The 25,893-nt window shown below is 41.3% G+C and overlaps 1 protein-coding gene across 5 annotated transcripts in view; it reads right to left on the bottom strand.

Moving 5' to 3' along the window:
• LOC115084059 (corticotropin-releasing factor receptor 2) overlaps window positions 1-25,893 on the bottom strand; it is a 670,575-nt gene that overhangs the window by 102,581 nt on the left and 542,101 nt on the right. For all 5 annotated transcript variants that reach the window (XM_029588361.1, XM_029588363.1, XM_029588362.1 and 2 more), the window contains 3 exons: window positions 21,201-21,318; window positions 13,189-13,342; window positions 7,247-7,307 (listed from right to left, as the gene is read on the bottom strand). In XM_029588361.1, the coding sequence (XP_029444221.1) occupies window positions 7,247-7,307; window positions 13,189-13,342; window positions 21,201-21,318 (333 nt within the window). The remainder of the gene's footprint in view (window positions 1-7,246; window positions 7,308-13,188; window positions 13,343-21,200; window positions 21,319-25,893) is intronic.

Below are 25,893 nucleotides of genomic sequence, written 5' to 3'. Positions count from 1 at the left end.
CCGTTAGATGACCGAGGGGTTAAAGGGGCTCTTAGGGAAGATAAGGCCATTGCAGAAAGACTAATTTAATTCTTTGCCTCCATGTTTACTAATGAGGATGTTGGGGAGATACAGTTCCGGAGATGGTTTTCAAGTATGATGAGTCAGATGAACTGAACCAAATCACTGTGAACCTGGAAGATGTAGTAGGCCAGATTGACAAACTAAAGAGTAGCAAATCACCTGGACCGGATGGTATGCATCCTAGGGTTCTGAAGGAACTAAAAAATGAAATTTCATATCTATTAGTTAAAATTTGTAACTTATATTTAAAATCATCCATTGTACCTGAAGACTGGAGGGTGGCCAATGTAACCCCAATATTTAAAAAGGAATCCAGGGGCAATCTGGGAAACTATAGACTAGTGAGCCTGACTTCATTGCCGGGAAAAATAGTGGACACTATTCTAAAGATCAAAATCACAGAGCATATAGAAAGACATGGTTGAATGGAACACAGTCAACATAGATTTACCGAAGGGAAGTCTTGCCTAACAAAGATCTAGGCATCATAGTGATTAATACATTGAAATCATCGGCTCAGTGTGCTGCAGCAGTCAAAAAAGCAAACAGAATGTTAGGAATTAGGAAGCAAATGGTTAATAAAACAGAAAATGTCATAATGCCTCTTTATCACTCCATGGTGAGACTGCACCTTAAATACTGTGTACAATTCTGGTCACCACATCTCATAAAAGATATAGTTGCGATGGAGAAGGTACAGAGAAAGGTGACCAAAATGATAAAGGGGATGGAACACCTCCCCTATGAGGAAAGGTTGAAGAGGTTAGGGCTGTTCAGCTTGGAGAAGAGACAGCTGAGGGGGGGGGGGGGAGGATATGATAGAGGTCTTTAAAATCATGAGAGGTCTTGAATGAGTAGATATGAATCGGTGATTTACACTTTCGGATAATAGAAGGACTAGGGGGCACTCCATGAAATATACAAGTAGCACATTTAAGACTAATCAGAGAAAATTCTTTTTCACTCAACGCACAATTAAGCTCTGGAATTTGTTGCCAGAGGATGTGGTTAGTGCAGTTAGTGTAGCTGGGTTTAAAAAAGGTTTGGATAAGTTCTTTGAGGAGAAGTCCATTATCTGCTATTAATCAAGTTGACCTAGGGAATGGCCTCTGCTACTACTGGCATCAGTAGCATGGGATCTTCTTAGAGTTTGGGTACTTGCCAGGTTCTTGTGGCCTGGTTTGGCCTCTGTTGGAAACAGGATGCTTGGGGTTTGATGGCCCCTTGGTCTGACCCAGCATGGCAATTTCTTATGTTCTTAATGTTAGAGCTGATTCCAGCACAACAATGCAATAGCAAGAAAAGGCCCAGACAGTCCATGCTGAAAGAGTGCACTCAAAGGGGACTTCAAAGGACCTCGACAGCAAAGGTGAGATAGCAGGCAGCAGGACCAGGACAGAAGAGTGCAGCTTGGAGGCAGCAGGACCAGGACTGGAGAAGACAGCATGGAGGCATCAGCACGATGATACGAGATGAGAAATCAGCAGGACCATGAGATGAGACAGCAACATGGAGGAAGCAGCAGGACAAGGAGATGAGACAGTAGCATGGAGGCGGCAGCAGCAGGATGAGATGAAACAGCCTAAGGACCAGGAGATGAGACAGCAGCAGCAAGATCAGATGAGATGAAACAGCAGCAGGACTAGGAAATGAGACATGATGAGAAGACAGAGCAGCAGTATGATAAGATGAGCCCCTTGTCCAAACATCCTGACACCAATGTGTTACAGATGGGGGACCTTAGGAGGCCCGAGAGTGGGAGAACAGTCCCGGGGCTTCCACTGGACCACCAGGTACATGTAAAAAGTTTTTGCCGGTTTTCCCACCCTCCCCCCAAATAACTCCCGTTAGTGGACACTAACCCGATTAACGATTTTTTCATGATAAATCGGGGGAATTTCTATTGTATCGCACTCTTTAACGATTATTGACGATTTAAAAAATATCGGACGATACTTTAAATCATCAAAAAACGATTCATATCCCTAATAAATAGTAGCCTTGATGTATCTGAGTTTCTTCAAGATTCTCAGGATATTATATTTAAAAGAGCTACGGTTTTAAATACATTCATAACAGATAATGATAATTCATCAGTACCAATTCAACCCTAAGGCTCTGTTTGAATATGTCAACTCCCTCACCAGTCTCTCCCCAAATATCATCCCAGAAGAACAAGCCAAATCTAAATGTGAACAATTGGCAATATTTTTCCACAAGAAAGTTAATAAACTTATTACTCGTTTTCCTTCCATCCCTCACACACCACAAAACAATTACACCATCCAATCTACCAACCCCACAGCAACTCTTACACAGTTTGAACACACTACTGACATAGAAATTGAATCCTTACTCAAAAATGAGACCAGCAACTCACCCTTCTGATACCATTCCCACGAAACTTCTCCTCACCATACCAGACCTAATAGCCCATCCAATTTCAATGATTATTAAAGCATCTATTGATGCTGGCATGGTTCCCAATCCATTAAAACAGGCAATTCTTAAACCCTCCCTCAAGAAACCTAAATTGGATCCTACTGATCAGAGCAATTACCGCCCCATCTCCAACCTTCCGTTCATTGCAAAAATCTTAGAAAAACCTATCAACCGCCAACTCAGTGAATATTTAGATGAGCATCTGATCCTATCCCCATCTCAATATGGTTTTCGGAAACTACACAGCACAGAAACCTTGCTTATATCACTGTCAGACTACTTGATCAAAAGTTTAGACAAAGGACTATCCCATCTGCTAATAATCTTAGACATTTTGGCTGCATTTGATACAGTCAGCTATCAGATACTCCTCAAATGTCTTGATGAGATTGGAATTACTGGCACAGCCCACATTGGTTCACTTCATACCTCAGCAATAGGAATTATAAAGTCAAATTAGGCAAACCATGAATCTAAGGAAATTCCCCTTGCTCATGGAGTCCCCCAAGGCTCCTCCCTGTCTTCCACGCTATTTAATATCTACCTGTTACCCCTCTGCCAGCTCCTGTCCAGCCTTAAGATGCCACACTATTTGTACGCTGATGATGTACACATTCTAATTCCTATCACTGACTCCATACCAAAAGCCCTTGATATCTGGAATACAACACTCAATGCAATCAACAATCTACTTAATTCCATGCAACTTGCTCTTAATACTACAAAAACTGAACTCATGGTTATAACTTCTCCCACACTCTCCCATACTACACCGACATTGCCTATTACATTACCCCACACCCAATTTTCCCACCAATTACGTAATCTAGGAGTCATACTAGACGACTACATGACATTCAAAAAATATATCAATACAATACTGAAAGAATGTTTTTTCAAGATCCACATAATTAAAAAACTAAAACCCCTATTACATTTCAATGACTTCCGCACCGTACTCCAAGCCATGGTATTCTCTAAAATTGACTATTGTAATGCTCTGCTATTAGGACTACCCAAAAATGCCATCAATCCGTTACAAATTCTACAGAACACTGCCGCTCGCATCCTCACCAACACTACCTCAAAGGAGCATATTACACCCATTCTTAAACGATTACATTGGCTACCCATTCACTTTCGCATTCAATATAAGGCTTTAACCCTCATACACAAAGCCCTTCACAAATCAGAAATGAACTGGTTCTCCAACTCCTTACAATTTCATACCTCTAACAGGCCGATCAGAAACCCATACATGGCTACCTTGCCAACCCCTTCACCCCAACTCTTTAAATATACTTCCACTAAGGCCCGCGCCCTGTCACTAGCTGGCCCTACCTTATGGAATTCTATGCCCACCGAACTACGACTAGAACAGTCCCCAAAGATCTTCAAAAAAAATCTCAAGACATGGTTATTTACTCAAGCCTATACTTGATCCCCCTGCTCCTTCCCTCTTCATTCCACTCATCATGCAAGCACAATAGACATTATCCTTCACGTTCTACCTCCTTCCTTTTGCAATATCTCTAAATTTCCCTGCACGGCCAATCCTCTCTTCCTCCCCCCCTCTCCCCTCCCTCTTTCTTCTCCCCCCCCCTCTCTCCCCCATTCTCAGTTTCTACCGTTTATATTACTTAGTTACTCTTACTGTTAGTTATTTATGTATTAGTTCTTAATTATTAAGTTGTTATATGTACAATGTTACCTCTTCCCTTAGTTATTTATTTACTAGTTCATAATTATTACTACCTTGTTCTATGTACAACACCTGCCGTTTTGTTTTGTTTACTGTAAACCGACGCGATATCCTAGGATGAACGGCGGTATATAAAAACCAATAAATAAGTAAATAAATAAATAAATAAATAATGATAAGGATTAAATATTTAAACAGTGCTTTAAATTTAAATCTGTTGAATTATGTGGGCAAAATGTTTTTGTATACCCAGATGTCTCTTGTGAAACACAAAATCGTAGAAGAATGTTTCTCTCTCATAGTCAGCGTATGATTTCTCTTGGGGCTACTTTTTTCCTACAGTTTCCCTCTAAGTGTTTAGTAAGCTAGCAAGGGTAATCACACATGTTCCTTTATCCAACTTATTTGGAGACCTTTTTAAATGATAAATAGTTAGTGAATAATGAACATCTAGTTACTAGAAGGGAATAGTAGTCATAAAGTATGTAATATATATACAGCTGCTATGTTTAAAGATAATTTTCTTTGATTTTGTAATTTGCCTCTGATATCCCCCTAGATGTGGACTTGAATTTTGCTTGTATATGGTGAATATCTTATAAAAATTTTCCTATTGTGAAAGTACTTCTTGCATAAGCAAAATATGCATTCTTTGTGTTTGTTTATGTAAATGATAAATGATCAATAAAGATATAAATTATAAAAAAATAATCAGGACACCTCAGTCAGGTAATTCAATAAAGAACTCCACTAACAATGCATCCAACTACTCACCAAACTCCTCTCCTCCTCTGACTCCTGACACACCCTCAAAAAAGGCAGCTGGAGGAAACCGGTATATACAAAGAAAATAACGCTCCATATGTAAAGTGATGCATGATGAGTAAAATGGAGCGTGACGCATTTGTGCATTGTGCGATGCAATAGATTATTGTGTGACACGATACAAACATACACAATGCGGTATTATGTTAATATTCCTAACCATGTCCATCTTTTATCGCAGGATGCTAATGCACCATATTTCTGCTATTTTTACCGCAATTGATGAATCTAGGGTGTTAATGAGCTGCATGCATGAAAATGCATGCAAAGCAGCTCATAAATATTAAACTTAACATGGCTTGCATCAGACCTGACAATCCGTATTATGCCACAGAAAATTAACTACATCACAAGAGTTATAATTAACTCTTCCAGCCCAATTTAAACTGGGGTACCTAGCCATATGTGACACCCATTGCTGAGAGACTCCCTCCCAACAAATTGATAAGTTTTCCAAAGGATTCCCAGCATACACGCTCTCCCCCCAGAAAGCCCAGTTCCATCCATAAACCCCACCCTCATCTGAATACTAAAAAGACATCGCAAAGCACCGCTAAGTGAGGGGCAAAATGAAGCCTGGTGTCAGATGGTGACATTTTGAAAGGAACCTCTTAACCACTTAGGTTAAGGGGGTAGAATCTGGGAGGACCCAGGCAGTGCTGGGTAAGATTGTGAATTTTTAAAATGTAGGTGGGGGAGGAGTTTCAAGGTGTGCCTTTGTCTTTTGCGTGTGGGAGAAGAGTTTCACTCTTTTGGGTGGGTTATCACTGGGGCTTGCTACCTCATTTCCATACAAGGTTGGTGAGGCTGTACACATTACTGGTGCTGATAACACACACTTTCATGAGATAGGACATAAGCACATTAAAAACATGTATTCAAGTGCGTTTTTAATGCACTTTAGTACATAGTCCCCCTGGTATCAAAAATTCAGCAGTATAAATCAGTTGGTTTTCTCAGTGCTGTCCATCTCTTATGCTTGATCCAAAGTAATTTTTTAATTATCTTATGAAATTCTTTATTTTATTATAATACAAAGCAACCGGGCTGCAGTGAATCTTCATTTTAACTATTCAATCAAGTACTGGAAAGGCAATGTGTCAAAACCAAACACAAGTCTTACAGTAACTGCAGAGTTTGATTAAGCAAGACACATGATCAGAAACAGCAATGCTATCCCATGTGTAGAAAAATGACTAGAGGCAGTGAACAACAGGTATGAGCAGGGCACAATGGGGTAGATTTTAAAAAGGTGCGCACTCTACCCGGCGCGCACACATGTATACCCGATTTTATAACTTGCGCACACATTAGTTATAAAATCAGGGGTCAGCGCACGCAAGGGGGTGCACAATTGTGCATCTTGCGCTGCCGCACCGCCTTCCCCTTTCCCTTTCCCTTCCCTCTAACCTGAACTTCCCACCCCTTCCCCTAACCTTTCCTCCCCCTAGCCCTACTCTAACCCCACCAAAACTTTTATTTTACCTTTTGCGTCTACCTCCGGGCGGGCGCAAGTCGCGCGTGCTGGCAGGCTGCCGGTACACGATCCTTCGACACAGCGGCAATGGCTGCTGTGTGGCAGGTCTCTGGCCCTGCCCCCAGACTGCCCCTTTAGTAAATGCCTGGGACTTACATGCATCCTGGAGCTTTATGCGCGTCGCCAGGCCTTTTTAAAATAGGCCTGGCGAGCGTAACCTTTTAAAATCCGGCCCAATGTGCATGGTGATCTTTTCCTTACTGAAATCAGATCCAAATTTATTTATATTATTAGTATTTATTAAAATCCAAATTATGGCTATATTTAGGGCAATATGAAATAGAATTCAGTACTTTTATGTCCATATTGTATTAGTCAATAGAACCGGGTCTATCCAATCTTTTCCAACCCTAGATACCATAAAGAATAGGTCTTTGTTTTAAAATGTTAAACATATCTTAGTCTTCATTTTGGTTTTTTTTTTTGGGGGGGTGGGGGGAGGGGCAGGGTACGGAAATAATAGTAATCTTATTTTTTCCTTACAAACTCTATAGCACCTTTTGAGTTAATTCTATATTATATATATTTTACTCATTGAAATATCATATGTTGTGCACTTGGGCACTATCAATTTCCTCTAATGTTAATTCATAATTAGTACAAGATTAAAACAACCACATACAGATATATTTTGTCATCACAGAGCCCTGCTTTTCTCTTTGAATGTGAACACTTACTGTTCATTTTCATAATAAAGTTTGCCAATAGCCCAGGCAACAATAATCGGGCAAGGAATACCTGCAAGAAAACAGGAGAAACGAATAAGTTTTAGAAAAAAATTAGTAGTGACTTTCAATGAATTAGGTACTAGACTAGTAAACTTTGTTAGGAGGAAGCCAACCAAGTAGCCAGGTAAAGATGATACTTTTTTTAAGCTAATAAATGTTTTATGATGCCAGCTTTCAGAACAACTAAATTTCCCTTTTTCAAGTAATGTAGTGGAAATTAATTTAAACCTCTTTCTATAGGGAAGAGTAAGGTGTTTTAATAATGGATACAGATCTATTAGATTTCACTTCCAAATTGTAAATGCATTAAGTGATAAGCAGCATACTTTGGAACTCTGAGCAAAGTCAAAGACTAAGGGGACGATATTCAGTACCATTTGTCCGACTAAGGGCCTCATTTACTAAGCATTTTTCCCATAGACACAGAATGATAGAAAAGCCTTGGTAAATCAGGCCCTAAGTTAGGACAAATGGCAGGATTTGAACATCTCTGCTGGCTGACTGCCTCCAAGGTTTACAGCTAAGAGGTTAGCCAGATATAACTTAGCCGAATAACCTAGAGATGTTTCAAGCCAGAATAGTTAGCCAGAGAAGCTGTAGTAGAGCACCCTACGTTTAGCCACACAAACGTATCTGGCTATCTTTAACATATGTTGCAATATTCAATGGTGCAGCTGTGCCAAGGAATATCCCAACAAAGTTAGCCATCCATTCTGCCCAGTTATTCTGTCCAAACTGCTAAGGATACATTCAAGCTGCCAGCCACAGAGTGTGGCCACCTGCAAGATTTCTTCTTATTCAGGGCAGTCCTGTTTAATCTTCTTGTTGTACTCCTCCATCTTGGGTAGAAAAGCATACAAGATCCCTACTTAGGACCCTCATCCTCCAACTATTTCAATGCCAAATCAGAAAATGTTCTATAATAGTCTAAAGAGCTATCATTACTCATGTGGTCCCTATGTAGCCTGTCAGATAGACTAAGTTCCACTAGAAATTCTAGTTCTGAACTTGCAGCCTGTCAGATGCATCCATCTGCTAGTTTGATTATATGCAAAGAGCTCAGTGGCTCTTTGAAAATATAACCTATGTTAAATGGCATCCTATGTACTAAGAGGCCTATCATGAGCAGTTATATAGCCAAGCTAAAAATTATTCTGGAACATTAAATTTATTGTGACCACAAATGCAAAAAACAACTATTTAGTTCATAAGGCAGTTGAGACGGGAAGACATGCCCCTGAGAAACTCGGATTGATTCAGGAAAGGGCGGGGAACTGATTGATAACAAAATTTAAGACTAGCTGCCTGTTGGTTTGGTCTGCTAATTCCTGTTAGACTTTCTAGAGTCTTTGCCTGGCTCCTGGGTTCTGTTCGTTTTCTTAAGATTCTTCACCACACCAGCCTGGACTCCAGCATCCTATAGGCCCTTACTTCAGGTTGGACTGTAACTTTGAGACCCCAAGTATTCCAGGATTTGGACCTCTAAGATTTAACACCCTAGCTGGCAGCTATACTGGTCACCCTGTAGAACTGGACTCGCGAACATGACTTTGTGTTTTTAAAAAACTGCACATATCTTGGTTTGCCCTAGTAAGTAGGAACTTAGCAATTAATATTACTGCATTCCTGCAGTGGCATCAGAAGAAACTACCACTTTTACAGTACCACATTAAAACATTTATAGGCAGAGATGATATCACAGTACAATACCAGGAGGCCGATACTACGTGGGCCAGGGAATAAGAAAGTTACCTGAGTACTTTTATCTAGATATTCAGTGGCACTTAGCTGGGTAAGTCTGCCACTGAATACAGCTGGCTAAAGTTGCCTGAGTAAAGTTAGGACAGTGATATTTCTCATCAGGCCTACTTGGCTGTTTATCTGGGTAGTGCTGAACATCAGCACTAGATGGATACATTTTAGCCACCCCTACCAGGACCCACCCCCCCCCAAATCCACTCCCTACCTTTCTAATCTGGCTAAATCTTCAGTGGATAATGACTTTACCTGGGTATCATTTCAGCAGGGAGCCCCTCACATTGCACAAATAAACTTACAGGTAAATTTTAAAAGGAGTGCATGTGTGCCCATAAACGTGCTTACTGGGCTCGTGAGAAAAGGTACACGTAATTTTATCTCGTGCATGCAAGTACATGCGTTTCATTTAAAATATCCCTGTCGTGCGTATGTGTGCAGCCTTTATGCATGTACTTGCATAAGTGACCATATGGGAGAGAGAGACAGACAGACAATCTGACACTCTTCTCTATATCTCCCACTGTAAGAGGGGTACTTTCAACTCGGGGTGGATTTTTTTTGGGGGGGAGCAATGTTACAAGGGTCTACAGACCCTTGCACCCTAGGCAGACCAATGTAACTCTGCCCCTCCCCCAAAGGCCACCCTGAGTTGAAAGTGTCCGTCTTACAGTGGGATATATAGAGAATGTCAGATTGTCTGTCTCTCTACCCCTACCTGTCCCCCGGTGTTCAGGATTCCCTTTGGCTCAAAATCTCTAGACTTGCGCCTCATCAGGACCAGTAGTAAAGTTACGCAGGTAACATGGCATGCAACGCCCATGCCTCGACCCTTTTCTGCCTTATTCTTGATGCTCGTGTTGCTCGTGCATGGCCCACATACATGTGTATGGGGCCGTTTTTACATGAGTAACGCTTTTAAAATCTACCTGTTATACAGGTAATTCAAATGTTTTAAGTGAAGCAGGTAAACCTCTTTGACCATTGATCTCTAGGTTACCAAGATTCCTCTTTAAAGTAAAAAAAGTCCTTTTCCCTTTCCTTTATATCAGTCTTGACATCTCTTTAAGATAAATTGTAAATTCAGGTGTGAAAAACCCCTGGGTAGTTAAAGGCTCATGATACCATAATAGGGAAGGATCCAGTTGATGTGAAAGTCCAAAAGGAGTGAGAGGAAACTGCCAGACAAAACTGACTAAATAGAACAAAGAAATAAATACTGAGTAAACAATGCTCAATGGAGAATATATACTGTAGATTTATTTAGGTAGGTTTTTTTACACTTTTGGATTAAGACAAATACCTTAAGACAATTTTGAATAAAGACAAATATCTTACTTTCAACTAGGTCCTACTGGCATGTAGGAAGTCTTCTGTCCATGCCCCAGGACTTCTCCCAGGTCACAGTTCTTAGTATCATAGCAAATGATGGCAGAAAAAAAGATCAGTTGGCCCATCTAGTCTACCCATTTATTCCTATATACACTGCCAAGGATATAGTTCAACTGACAGTCATAAAGTGTGACTGCCTATAGGATATCTTTTTCTTTTTTACCAAATATATTTTTGTCATTTTCTTCCATTGCAATCTACACTCCTGGATAATTGAACATTCAAGATTCTCTATTCAGTTTGCACTCAGTATCCCTTTCCTCCTATTTACAGTTATAAGGTCCCACAATTATCCAAACAGCCAGGAATACCAACATGGCTGTTATCTATCTGGCTTCTTAGGTCCTTGTGGCCTTCCTAGGGAGATCAAGAATTAGAATACCTTTTCCATGGAGTAACAATTTCTAATGTATTTAGTAGATAACAATGGAGTTACCTAGCAATGTTAGTCAACTGTCCTCTTTAGAATGCTTAAGACCACATGTTGGCTTTCACAACATATATATAGTTGCCAGATGATAAAGAGGTAGGTATTCTTGGGGAGTGTTAAGGTCGAGGAAGTAGCAACAAATACACAAATTTACATTTTGAAATGTTCGTATGCTGCTTTCTCTTACCTGCCACCTGCAGAAATAGTAGGTGCAAAGCACACAACTACTTTGTACACACTTATCTTACAGGCAATTTTCAAAGGGAAACTCCCTGGGTTCCCTGATTCTCAGCCAATTGCTCTAATCACTAAGTCACTCCTTTTTGATCAATGGTTTTGAAAAAAGTAGATATCTCAAGGAATCTGAGGACTGAATATAGGCCTTGTTACAAAGAAGTTGCTGGGTAGTTTCTCTTTGAAAATTGTCTACAAAGTACGCACATACTAAAGTGCACACGTACTTTGCAACAATGCAGACTACTGAAAATTGCCCCTTAAGGGGGCCTATGCAATAAAACTCACATTTAAAAAATGTGCATGCACTTGCAATAATTTGCAATGTGCACATTAAATACCACATAATGAGTGATGAAAAAAAGATTTACCATTTGCACAGTAATAAAATGCTCTTGCTAGCATGGTAACACTATTATCAGGCATAGAAACCCAAAAAATGCATTGACTAAATAGTGTGACCAAGTTACTTACTGAGGGCAAGCTAAATAGCATGATCATGCTGAACTGAGCATGCTCAGTTCTCTTTTTCTCTTGGGCTCCTCTTGCTTGATTCCAAAGGGTATACATGAAAGCCTGGAAGATTGGAGTTTGTCAGTATTAAGGAAAGCTGTGAAACAGCTACTATATTCCAGGAAAGCATGTGCAAGGACAGAAGAGATGCAGGACAGCAGAAAACTAAAATAAATGCATGTTTGTAAGGGAATTCAAAATGACATGTGAGAGAATGTAGTTGGAGGGAAGGTAGTATGACAGGGGGTGACAAAAGGAGAAATCTGGCCTCCTTGACTCAGAAGGGCACTGGCATATGACCATATCCCCTCTATGACTACCCTGTAGAAAAAAACACAATGGCTGCACAACATAGTCTGCTAGTGTCTCAAAGCACCCATAAATGAGATATTCACTCAAACCAAAACAATTGGTCAGCTTAAATATCAAACTGCCACAGTGGTTTTTTGTATCACTAACAATTTAAATGACAAAAATACCTTTGTCCTCTGCTAATATTTTTGTTTGGAAATACATTTGCTTTGTGTACAGAAAGGCAAATTAAGTTTTGGAAGTGCTCAAGTATGTGTTGGTATGTCTCCTCTGTTTCCTCCTTCTCTCTCTCTGCCATTCTGTTCCTCTCTTCCACCTGCAACTTGCCTGCTGGTGCCCTATGTAAATTTTCTTCTCATTCAGGGGGTGAAGGAAGGACTCAAGGGGTCTACTAGCTAGTCACCTGCTCCTCAAGAGAGCTCCACTGAAAGGAACCCACTGCATTTCTGATTTAGCCAGGGGATATGGTTGGGCCCAACATGAAAACTGCTCTTCATGGTCAAGCCTCTGAATGCCTGCAGTGCTCATTGGCCAGATTAACCACAGCCATGATAGCAATGAATCCTGACAATAATGTCAATATTTTGGAGATTATCTGTTTGCGCACTCTTATCTTGTACTTTGTAAAATGTGAAGCAATAAGTGAAGAGCCTCTGTGATACATAACTGTTTTGTCTGAGAAGACATATTTGTGGTACAAATATGTATATATATGGAAGAATTTCTGAAAAAAAACTATTGTTGGCTGTGTTTTGGTTTGGTAAAGAGAAGTGTGATCAAATACCATCATCCTCATGGGCCGATGGGTCCAGTTTTACAGTATTATCTTCTTTACATGGTCTTCATTTTTCAGGCCATGTGTTTACAATTAGCTGATCCTATCACATGGTCCAAGGCAGATATTAAGTGTCATTAGCAAGCACTTGGTATAGAGCATGGAGGTTGAGCATTTCATGTAATCTACCTTGCACATGCTAAAGCTTCATTTGCTAATGGCTTTGTGGACCACTTTGACTTGTACAAGTCCTTATTGCATAGCATATGTTTAGCATTCACAAGAAGGTCTTAATGTGTACATAAAAGTTTACTGCACAGGCCCCTAAATGTCCTTAAGAATGAAGTACATAAATCTTTGTAAACTCAGAGGGCAATTTACAGTTGCAAAATTTACTAAAAAGTATGTAGTCTTGAGAATTAAATACCCATTTTCAATATGTTCTGCCAACTTGAAAGGTACCCAAAACAAATAACTTACACCATCCTATGAAAAGGAAGACCCATTTTCGCAATTTGTCTGTAGAATAGGTCATTACAATAGCAGTGTGCAAATAGCATCCTTCCACAAACATCCAAAAGAAGTTGGTCACCACAAAATAATTGTAGATTGTTGTAATACATCGACACCAAGCCTGAAGGAGAAAATATATAAATTGCTTTCATTCTTAGATAATTTTAAGCTTTTCAGCAGTTGTTTCTTATAGAATATGCACACTTAGATTAAACACCAATAGATAACATTTTATTTCTTTTCTTTTTTTTTTATTTAAATTTTATTCAATTATAACATTTACAGCCAAATGATACAATCATGTATTCAGATATTTCATAAGAAAAAAAAGAAAAGAAAGAAAATTCGATTATACACATCATCATCTGATTTAGCCCACATCTAGGGGAGGAGAAAAGGTATGATTAAGTGCTCTTCTTTCCATTTAACTCAATCCATTCCTTAGCCTAAGCATTAGGAGACTTATCTCGAATAAAACGTTGCACTTGTGAGGGATCTAGAAAAACACATTTATTTGATTCATAGGTAACCTGACATTTACACGGAAACTTTCAAAAATAAGTAGCTCCTTGCTTTAAAGAAAGAAAATGTTTCCGCCTAGCCTGAGTAGTGCGAGAAACTTCTGGGAAGATCTGTATCTTTTGACCATAAAAATCTAAATTTTTATTATGGAAGTATTTACTAAAGAATGATCTTTATCCTTTTTTAAGGAAAAAGTAACAAGCAATGTAACCCTGGAAGCTATATTATCTAATGAGTCCTCTAAAAAAGTTGATACTCCAGGACTTTCTAAAATGTCAACACCACCCTCTGCAGCTTGCAACTTTTTTCTTTTAGGTAATAATACATCTTTTAAATCATTAGAATACTCTGACTATCATAAGAAAGAATTTCAACTACATACTTCTTAAAAAGTTCAATATCCAACATTTATCTAGAAATAGGAAAATTTAATAACCGTAAGTTATGAGATCTCATTTCATTTTCTATTTGTTCAGTTCTAGCATGTAATATCAAGTTATCTTTAATAAAAGATACATTAGTGGTTTGTAAATTTTTTACTATTGGGCTCAAATTTGCCACAGCCTGCTCTACCTTTCCAGTCCTCTCATCAAGATCCACAAATTTCTCCCTTGTTTCTACGGAAAAGGTATTAACTTTAGAAATAACACTAGAAAACTTATTTTATTTATCTATTTATTTATTTATTTTACTTATCTATTTATTTATTTATTTGTTTATTTATTTATTTATTTATGATTTTATATACCGACGTTCAATGAGATATCACATCGGTTTACAATAAGGTACAGAAGGTATATCCCTATCTCCTAAAGGGCTTACAATCTAAGTTTTTGTACCTGAGGCTGAGTGATTGCAAAATAATATAACTATCAAAATCAAAAATTCTTAACAATTGAGCAAAAGGTATAACAAGAAGCATATTAAACCAAACAACAAGAGACATCTGATTAGGAAGATAATAACTAGAAGATGCACTAGTGAATGCACGATTCAAGATATTACAAGCATATAATAGTTAACAGCGAGAGACTTACGTTTGTAGAGTTTTTTAACTAGCTCTAGCACTGTGGGTTGCACGAAGGGGTGCACAAAGAGAAGTACCCCTTTGTCGCGCCCCTTCGGCGCGCGACGCATGGTGCACGATGCCCGATGGCATCGCGCCATTTAACTGACCCGAGTTGAGTCTGATGACGTCAGGGGGCGGGGTTTCCCATCGGGTCTCTCATCGATGTTTCTTCTATTGCTGAAGGCATTTTTTCTCATTTCTTTTTATTTTTTATCTACATTCATTATTAATCTCCATATATCCAACAGTGACACATTTTCAGGTTCAGCAATATTTTCTTCCCCTATACTACCTAGTTCAAGGGCTGTTGGACATGGAACCACAATATTTCTCGCTGCGGGCTCGCTGCCCAAAGATATTTCACCTTCTTGTATATTTCCCCGTGTGTTGTTCCCAACTGATATGGGTTCCCATTTTCTGATATGGGTTTCATTCACATGGGCCAATATACGATTATCTTCCACTAAGGGACCTTCCATTATAGGCTGTACGGAGGGTTGTTGGGACCTAGGGTCCAGTGAAACTCCTGTAAAGGAGTTTCTTCCTGTTATTTCCCCAACAATGGTCTCCCGCATTCTAACTATGAGGGAGTCCATAGGTCCAACTCTTTTAGACACAGGTGACTAAGTATAATTTTTTGTTTTCATCCCATATTATATATTCATACCCAGGGGTACACCCCTTTGGTGTGCAGCTTCGGCTGTGTGCTGCATGGCGCTCATTTTTATTTAATCCCGCGGGGCACCTCCCTCTAACACTTCCAGGTCCTGCCCACAGTCCGGAGCTCCTCACCTCGGTTCAGGACAAGCTTTATCGAATCAAACATAGAGCAGAAGGATCTTTTCTCTCCAGCACTCAGTCCTCCTCTTTCTCCTCCTGGACTGTTTGCTGCAGGACGCTCATTTTTATTTAGTCCTGTGGGGTGCCTCCTGCTGACATCACTTCTGGGTCCCGCCCACAGTTCGGAGCTCCTCACCTTGGTTCAGGAAAAGCTTTATCGAATCAAACTGAGAGCAGAAGGATCTTTTCTCTCCAGCACTCCTCTTTCTCCTCCTGCAACATTTTATTTCTATCAAATATTATCATATATTTCTTTCTAAATGAAAACTGGAAGCTAACAACCCAGGCTATAGAAGCTAAAGGAATTTTAAATCTATAAAGATATTAACACTTCTAAGCATGTACAGTATGTCTTTTCAGCAATACTGTAGAAATTTAGTTGATGAAACTGGTGTTTCTTTTTTGCACGTCTAATGACAGAATTCATTGAAGATTTTAATAGACACAAAGGGACTTTTGCAGCAGGGAAAGAGAGGCAGGACACCAAAGTCTGAGTTGAATATCTCACTGCAGGTACCAATAGTAGTATGAAGGAACCAATTGATCCTCATCTATCAGAATCTTCTGAATGTCTATACACTGTTTTCCTGTCATCCTGGTTTACTTAGGTTCAAATGGTGTCCCCTAATGGAGTTGGGTAGTAAGGTATTAACCTCATATTGAGAAAGTACCACTTACCTAATAATTTGCTTTTCTTTAGGACAGTCAGATGAATCCAGAAAAAGTAGATTATGCTTCCTCCACCAGCAGAAGGAGATGGAGCAAACTGACGTCACAGTATATATTAGAGATGTGCTTCGTTTTTTTCTACCGGGTCGTTTTTCGGTTCGAATACTTCGTGGTATAATTCGGGTCTTCTCGTTTCGTTTTCGGTTCGTTTGCCCGAAAACGAAACGAGAAACCCGAAACCGGACCGAAAAACGAATCGGTAACGAAGCGGAAAAAAAACCCCACCCCAAGCATTTAAAAACATTTTTAAGCATTTTCGTACATATATAACAACCCCCCCCCCCCATCCCGATCCCTCCCCAAGACTTACGAAGATCCCTGGTGGTCCAGCGGGGTCCATTTTCCCTCCATGCCCGGTGTGCTGTGCTGCAAGCCGTGCGCCTCAAAATGGTGCCGAATAGCCCGAACTACCATGTCACAGGGGCTTTCGGCGCTATTGGTCAGCCCCTGTCACATGGCCATCGGCGCCATCTTGTGCTCCTATCATGTGACAGGAGCTGACCAATGGCGCCGAAAGCCTCTGTGACATAGTATGGGCAAAGGCTATCGGCGCCATTTTGGTTACTGGCAGCCGAAAACGAAATCGCTTTCGGACCCTTGCTGGCTCCTGACCCCCCCAAGGCTTGCCAATAATCCCTGGGGGTCCAGCAAGGGTCCGAAAGCGATTTCGTTTTCGGCTGCCAGTAACCAAAATGGCGCCGATAGCCTTTGCCCATACTATGTCACAGAGGCTTTCGGCGCCATTGGTCAGCTCCTGTCACATGATAGGAGCACAAGATGGCGCCGATGGCCATGTGACAGGGGCTGACCAATAGCGCCGAAAGCCCCTTTGACATGGTAGTTCGGGCTATTCGGCACCATTTTGAGGCGCACGGCTTGCAGCACAGCACACCGGGCACGGAGGGAAAATGGACCCCGGGACCCCGCTGGACCACCAGGGATCTTCGTAAGTCTTGGGGAGGGATCGGGGGGTGGTGTATTATAGTGAATTTAAATGTTTGGGGTGGGTTTTAATAAAAAAAAAAATTTGTGCCCCCTCTCCCCAGGCAAACCCGAAAACGAATTTTCCCCCGAATTGCGGGGAAAATTTTGTTTCCGGTTTCGGGGGCTCCGAAATAACGGCGTTTATGTCGTGTTTCGGATACTCCGAAACAGAAACGAATTAGGAAATTTCGTTAAATTTCCTAAATAGGGCGAAAAACGAACCACATCTCTAGTATATATACCTCTGCAGTAACATCAGCCTGCCAGTATTCTCTATCTCCAGCAGATGGTGGACATGCATCTCCCTACTGGGGATTGCTTCATTTTGAAAAAGGAGAAATAAGGAAATTAAATTCACCCTGCTCTCCCTGTGATGAAACCAAATGGTCCCTCCCCCAGTTGAGAATTCCTGAAGTGATTTCCGTGGTCCCTCAGATGAGTACCTTGGTCCTGTAGCTGGTTTTCAGCCATCATTACTGTCACCTGACCCCCATCATTACTGTCATCATTACTGTCACCTGACCCCCATCCTCTCCTTTTTCCTTCACTGCTCCACCTCCCCCCTCCCTGTTATTTGTAATTTCCTCTTCCTCCTTTACAATGTTGATTGTGAACCGGCATGATATGTCCTATGAATGTCGGTATATTTTAAAAGCATTTAAATAAATAAATAAATAAATAAATAAATAAATCATGGACTTTACTGTTTAAGCAGCTGAAAGGCAGCGGGTGCAGGAAGTTGAGAAAAATGATGAAGGCATATGCCCTCTCCACCCACAGCCGGAGACTGTCTCTGTACTCAGCCAGGTAATGCTGAGCTCAGGTGTTAATAAAAAAAATTAAAAAAAAAGGAAAACAGAGACGTAAAAGAGCTCCCTCCTTTTCCCTGCCTCTGTGCTCAGCGTGCCATTCCAATGTTTGTCCTGCTCTATGGGAGGTCAAGGGACGTGGGCAGCCTGGCAGACAGAACGGTCACCTTAGGCTAGGCCCTGCTCTGAGGCTTTTTCACTGTGCATCTAGCTGTACATTCCAGGACTTGTGTCCAGTTTTTGGCCACCTAGTTGAGTCTGGTATTTCGTGTGTCTAAGTTAGGCGGTGCCTTAAGTAGCTGCAGGCTTGTCTGTGCGTCCAGTTTCTTGAGCACTTATGTTTTGGGATGCCTAAGTGTTGGATGCCCAATTTTCGGATGCCTAGTATTTTTGGACATACAAAAAAAAAAAAAGAAACAGCTAGATGCACGTATCCGGCCGTTGCTTCAGCACATTGTCGGCCATAATGGCGCCTAAACCTGTGTCTTTCTCTGTGCACTACCTGTCATATTTTGGATTCTCAGCCAGGAGTGCCCGCTAACTTTTGCCAGCACTGTTTGAAGGCTCAGGGTGAATTGCCTCCTTCTGGTTTTGCTAAGCCTAGTTCTTCCCAGCAAGATATAGGCCTGGGTACAGATGGCTCAGGTGTGACGCCTGATTTTGTGACTCCCCTAACTGGTTCCTCTTCAGGGGGTGCTAGCTCAGTATGTACGCTCCAAGTACCTCCTGGATTGGATTGCAATTCTTTCTCAAGGCACAATCTTTACTTGTTAATGCTCCCAGGGTGGAGCCATAGGTTGGAATCTTGCTGGGCCCCACTGTTAAGCACCGGAGTACTGCTAGAATGGCAACAGGACTTCCCAATGGAGGTTCGGATGGCATGGCCAATCCTGACTCCCTTGAGGATGGTGATATACCTCCAGGATTAGAACCGTATAGAACTATGCTACGTTTTTTTTCATAAGGATGAGCTGCCAGCCTTAATTTCTCAGACTTTGAAGATTCTCGGGGTCCCTGCAGCAGAGTGACCAAGTGGGCTGGTAGGATGAATTGGCAGAAGAAACCCATGCAAACCACGGCAGTGCCTGGGACAGACACTGTGTGCTGAAGCATCAGACCTAGCTGACCGTGCAGGACAGCGTCAAGGGTTTCAGAGGATGAGACAATCCCTGAAATAGACCTGTAGCTCAAACCTCCCGAGCAGGGAGGTGAGATAGGCCTGAAGCTCACTCAAGAGCACCTGTCAGAACAGGTTCATATATCCTATCACAGGATCGCAAAGGGAGCAGGAAGGTTCTTTGGGCAACCTAGAGAATGAGAAAAAAGTAAGGCAGTATTGACCAGAGAATGGCGAAAATACATGAAAAAAATGTAGTGAATCCTTCCCTGCAGATATACAGAGATATACCATGGTCGCCTTAGCTTTACCTCCCTTGCCCCCAACAATCCAATCGGAAGTCAGAAGGAGCAAGAACATAAAGAGGCAGATTGGAGGGTTGCCTGGGTAAGCCCAAGTCACCTGTTGTCTTTCAACCCCAAGCGAACAACTCTCTGCTGAAACCAGAAGGAAGTATCCCACTGAGATGGAGCCCTCAATCTTCTTGAAATAGAGGAAACTGAGAGCGATTGCCCCAGGGGAGAAATCCCAAAGACTCCACCAGGAGATGGGAAAGCTGGGGAGTCTCATGCGCAAACCCCAGTAGAACATGATTTTATTACCAGCCTAGAAATCCAAAAGGCATCAGGCAGACCCAAGCTGTTCATGGAACAGAGTACCAAGCCACCCAGCTGCGGTATCACTACCAGAGCCATGACGGTATATACTTCCCCTCCTAAGGGAGCACGTGGCCCAGCAATGGACAATGTTGCATGACCCAGGACTCCTCTGTCTGAAGACAGGGTGATCCTGAAAAAGGGGAAAGAATAACTTGTATGCTACCATGAGTACCCCGCATGAGAGGCACTGCGGGGCTGAGTACCTCGCAGTGCCTCTCATGCGGGGTACACAGCCCCCAACTCCCTCAGTCATGTACATGGCAAAAGGGTAAAAGGCACAATTGCCTAGCTTATAGACTGAAACACTCCTCACAGAGAAGGGTCCCGCACGCAAGAATGACTGACAATAACGATCTTTAAGGAAGATGCCCAGAGTCCAGCAGATACCAAGGTGACTCCCGAACCGGGGGAAACCTTGAGGGTCACTGGGGAGCAACAGTGGACAGGCTCCCTCGTGGTTAGGCCTGCTGCGCCTTAAAGCGTGCAAGGGAGAGTGCAATTCTCGAATATTCTTGGGGCTGGCGCCAGTCAGAGCAGTGCAATCCTATGTCCAGGAATGGAAACAAGGGACACCCCTCAAAAGGGTGCACAGAGTAGCGTTCAGAGGGGAACCCAGTCGAATCTCCCCTTCCAGAGGGGAGAGGGAAGCAGTGGGATTACGGCCTCCTGATCCCAAAAGACCTGAAACTTCCCGAAGGACAGTAGAGACAAAATCACTGAGGTACCGAAGCAACCAACCCACCACAGGCAGCCAGCATTGAATAGGGGAGTTCGCCACTTCAATTCCCAGAGGGGCCCCAGCTGAAGACAGTCCAATAACCGCCGCTGCCGCTCCACTACCCCGGCATCCAAGGAGAAGTGCTGATTCAGAGGATTGGGGCCTCGGATCAGAGAAAAAACTTCTCAGGGACAGAGCCCCAGAGAAAATTCTTTTTCACTCAAAACACAATTAAGCTCTGGATTTTGTTGCCAGAGGATGTGGTTAGTGTAGTTAGTGTAGCTAGATTAAAAAACGGTTTGGATAAGTTCTTGGAGGAGAAGTCCATTAACTGCTATTAATCAAGTTGACTTAGGGAATGGCCTCTACTATTACTGGCATCAGTAGCATGGGATCTTCTTAGTGTTTGGGTACTTGCCAGGTTCTTGTGGCCTGGTTTGGCCTCTGTTGGATACAAGATGCTGGGCTTGACAGACCTTGGTCTGACCCAGCATGGCATTTCTTATGTTCCAATTCTGCATATTGTCCTTACCTCATTGCTTTCATGGATATTGTGGTCAATCATTTGAAGCAAGAACCACATCACATTCCTTAGTATAAATGTGGTGATCAGGTTCCAGTGGATAATATTTCGAAGGCATCGGATGCTCCTAGAGGAATTAAAAATTAGATTGTGTAAAAAGGGGAATTCATTGACATGCATAACCTCATTATTTATTTTGTACCCAGTGTGAAAGTAATCTGGTTACTGTAAAAAAAAAAAAAAGAAAACAATTTCTTAAGTTACACAGTAGGGACATTTTAATCTACAAAACCATCTTTTTACAGTCTCGGTATGTTCCATCCTATGGTGGAAATAAAAAGGCTTGGCATCACAATATGGAATCCACAAAGGAAATCAGTATACTGTAAACTATGAAATTAACCTGTCACTCAGGAATAGATTAATTATAGCAATCATTTAAAAAATCGCTACGGATGGTACAAATTGGCTTGCCTTGTCACTTCCAAAGGCAGTTTTTCTGTAACACTACCTCCGACCCCCCCGGTTCCTCCACCCCCCAAAAAAAGGAGATATATTGTTTATATGTATGTGCTTGTATACACACACAAGCACGACAGCAGCTCACCTTTTTTTTGGGTGAGAGAAGAAGATCTGCCTCTGGAAATGGCAAAGCAGGCTATTCTGCAGGATTTGTGTGTGTGTGTGTATATATATATATATATGTAAACACACACACACATGCATATACACACATAAAAAAAAAACATATATATATATATATATACAAAAATTCTGCTGAATAGCCATATGTATGTGTGAGTATATATATAAATATATATATATATATATATATACACACATGCCTATGTATGTACGTATATATATACATACACACTGGGGGTAATTTTCAAAGGAGTTACGCATGTAAATGTGACATACTATCGTAGCAATTTTCAAAAGCTATTTACTCGAGTAAAGTGCACTTACTTGAGTAAATCCTATGGACAATTCAATGGCATATATTGTAGCAATTTTGAAAAGCCCACTTACTTGAGTAAAGTGTATTTACTCGAGCAAAAACCAGTTTTGCTCGAGTAAATGCTTTTGAAAATCTGGCCCACTATTTGGTTGATTTTGAAAGCCCTATGCATGCCAAAGCTGGGAGATATGCACGTGACTCGGTATGGAGCGGGTACACGCATATCTCCGGGTACGCGCATTTAAAAAGTTTAAAAAGAGGTGAGGCATGGGTGTGGTCTGGGCGGGGTCTGGGCGGGACATGGGTGATGGGCGCACCAGAACTGCATTGTGAAGTCAACACATAAGTAGTTATGCGCACAAGCGTGCGCTGGGGTCCCCTGCCTCATAACTTTACTTCTGCTATGGACGGCTTGTAAGTCATGAAACAAAAAAAACGAGGCTAGTCAGCGTAATTTTATGGCTCGGGTCTAATAGGGTAAAAGGGAGGCAAGTTAGCTAGTGTGTTTGGAAAGTCCTCTCCTTTACTGGGGTGAAATGGGAAAAGGCCTATTGCGTCGCCATGCATACCTACTAAAATTCCCCCACTTACGCATTCAAGACGGCATTCGCATGCATATGCGAGAGCCAATATAAAATCATAAGCACATGTATGAGCGGATAGACGATTTTATAACACAAGCGCATAAGTTTATAAAATCAGCGCGTCCATGTTGGCACGACAGCAAACATGCGCACATGTGCGCAGGCTCACGGGTCTTAAATTTTACTTCTATGTATATGGAATATATAAAGTATACATATTAAAAGAGAATGTTCTCATTATCTATTATCTTCACACTGAACCTAGTAGGCATAGCATGATGAAGAGGGAGAATGCAGGGACAGGGTAGGATGGAGCTGCAAAATCTGTGTGTGACTTCCTCAGATTCTGAGCTCTAGCTATGGATTCATTAATAAATTACAGTGCAATCTTGAAATTATTACACTAGAGAGATGTGTGCCTTAGTTGTAATTATCTGTGAATTAAAGACAATCAGTGGCTACAGAGCTAAAACAGAGAAGACAGTGATATTCAGTAATCCATGTCAGAAACAAACTATGGGATTATATTTACTAAGCTAAGGCCTAGATTCATCATGTCACTATAGTTATAGAAAAATGATCGCCTGCAATAGGAAAAGGGGCATGGGCAGGCAAATGAGCAGCCAGCCGCAGCGCAGCATATGGTAACATATGAGGCGTTGTTATCATATGTGGCGATATCGGCCGCAAGCTGTAGCTATTTCCTGCGAAACTGCCTGTGCTCCAGGCAGGCATTAATATCTGAGAGCAAAATGTGCATCTGAGACGCACACTTTTTTTTCTGAATGCGGAGTGAATGAGTAATAGCTTCATTCACACGCATTTGCATGGGATGAGCGGTATTGCATTCACTCTGTATCGGACGCGCATTAAATAAGCGCTAATCACCCTATTGCATTAGGGGGTGGGTTAACGCCTACTTAACCCGCGTCTGAGTGTGGGTCATACAGTGCGCTCGGCTGAGCGCACTGCATTGCATCGGTCCCTGTGTGTGGTATGGTCTGTCTGTATCTCTTTCTGCGACTGAGTGTGGTGTGTCTGTGTTTGGGTATCTATCTTTTTGTGTCCATGTGTTTTGGGTGTCTATCTCTTTGTGTCCATGTGTATGAAAAGAAATAAAATAGGAGCTTTGAACCACTGGTTAGTAGTAATGACTTCCTAGTGGCTTAGAAACTGGTACGAGAGCTGATTGGTTAGCAAGAGGATCTGATACCAGCTCAAGATCCTCTTTGTATGTGGATATATGCATGTGTGTGTGTATGATGTAACCCAACTTGGGAAGGAGGGAATCCAACCAATTGCATAGAAAGAAGTGAGGTAATGACTCAAAAAGTTTGCTCATCCTTGCTCTAGAGGGAGCTTGTCAGACTGAAATGTGTGGGCAGCTGCAGTGAATGGAAATGAGAGACAGAGTATCCATAGGAGGAATGCTTGGAGCGAGAATGCTAATCTCCTATTGAAGCCCCAAGCTCATGGGAGGAATATGGAACCCCACCTGTGAGTTTCCAGTCAATGAGAATAATTGGAACAGTGAGTAAAAAGGGATCCTGTCAATATACACATATTTTAACGACAACTTAAAACCCCATTATATGGTAACTCAGGAATAGACAGGATCCACTGGAAAAACAAAAAATAAATCAGAAGATCCTTTCCTCGGATAACATGGGAGAGTCACATGTTTCAAAGTCCCAGAGTTTTACCCTGAGTAGCATATCTGAAATTTCAGCAAGATGCTTCAATGATTTGTCTATTGGATTGAGATTCATTATCCCCAAACTCCATATTAAATCCATACTAGAAGAAAATGTTTCAAGGAAGAGAGTTGTGTGAGATCTGTGAACTGTGAAATATAATGTTGAAAATGGATCCCGCTATGAGCACATAAAACCTGTGCCTTCTCAGACTGTTCCTGTTTCAGCTGTAAATAAAAGTCAGACCTGCTGGAACCACTGCAGTTGCTTGAAATCATTTCAGGTCCTGACTAATGTAAACCATTGCTACTACGGAAACAACGGTCACCCGTGTTTTACGTACTTTTACCTGTGGTCCATTGCACCATCTGATTGATCACTACTTAAAGAAACCTTCAACTGTCATGAATTGGTCCCTGAGCAAATGGTTGCACTCATAATTCAATTATCTTAAAAATACAAACAAATATGTTTAAAATATACGGGCATCTTATATTCACTTATCTCACACTTTGAATAAGTTAAGGCTGGACATTCTGGCTGCAGTCCTTAAGGAGTTTTCTTAGGAGATTTAAATCTCAGTGGAGAAACAGGTATGCAGGAGGATGAGTAAATGAAAGATTCATTTCTGTTTTAGATAGATTTTTTTTTTAAGGTTACTGAATTTTGAATTTATATGAAAGGTGCAGAAATGGAGAGCAGCTACAGCTGAAGTCTTGAAGACTGACACTACTCTTCACTGGTTTCAAACTCGTGTTACTTCCACTCCTTTTGGTTTGTGCCACCTCAGTAACCAAGCAATGTCAAGTACAAACCCTGAACAACTGCTCTCAGTTTTTCCGCGAGGCTGCATCCTGTGAGAAAGACATTCTAATTATCCTTTGAAGAAAGGGTCAAAGAAATGCTGAGCTGGCATTTCTATAGCTGCTCCTGAAGGACAAATCTCAAAAGTAAGGAAAGGCCTGCTGATTTACAGTCCTTTGTGGATTAATATCACATCTGTTTGGATACAAAATTATCACAGCTTTGACTATGACACACACTGTTTTACTAAGCAAAAAAACCCCAAAAATCCTTAGAATGGAAAATATTTTTTTTTGTTCATTTTCTAGCATTTTACCTCATGCACAATTGCAAAGGAATTTTAACAGCTGGGATGAAACTCCTTACAAAATTTGCTGAGGTTGTATATTTAAGTGCTTCAAAAGAATAGTAAGAAAAATTGTCTCACTGATTAAATTGACCTCCAGCCTGTAATCCTAGTGTAAATCAGAAGGCAAATAGAAAAAAGGAAAGCATAGACTCTGGTTAAAGTTTAAGAAATATCAGGCATCCCACAATGATGCCATATTAGGAGCTAGCACCCAGGAAAAGGATCTAGGCATCATAGTGGATAATACTTTAAAATTGTCGGCCCAGTGTGCTGCAGCAGTCAAAAAAGCAAACACAATGTTAGGAATTAT

This window comes from Rhinatrema bivittatum, chromosome 2 (genome assembly GCF_901001135.1).
Source record: "Rhinatrema bivittatum chromosome 2, aRhiBiv1.1, whole genome shotgun sequence".
In the NCBI taxonomy this organism is placed as follows: Eukaryota; Metazoa; Chordata; class Amphibia; order Gymnophiona; family Rhinatrematidae; genus Rhinatrema; species Rhinatrema bivittatum.
Note: the sequence above shows the minus strand (reverse complement) of the source record. Positions and strands in the feature narration are given on the sequence as shown.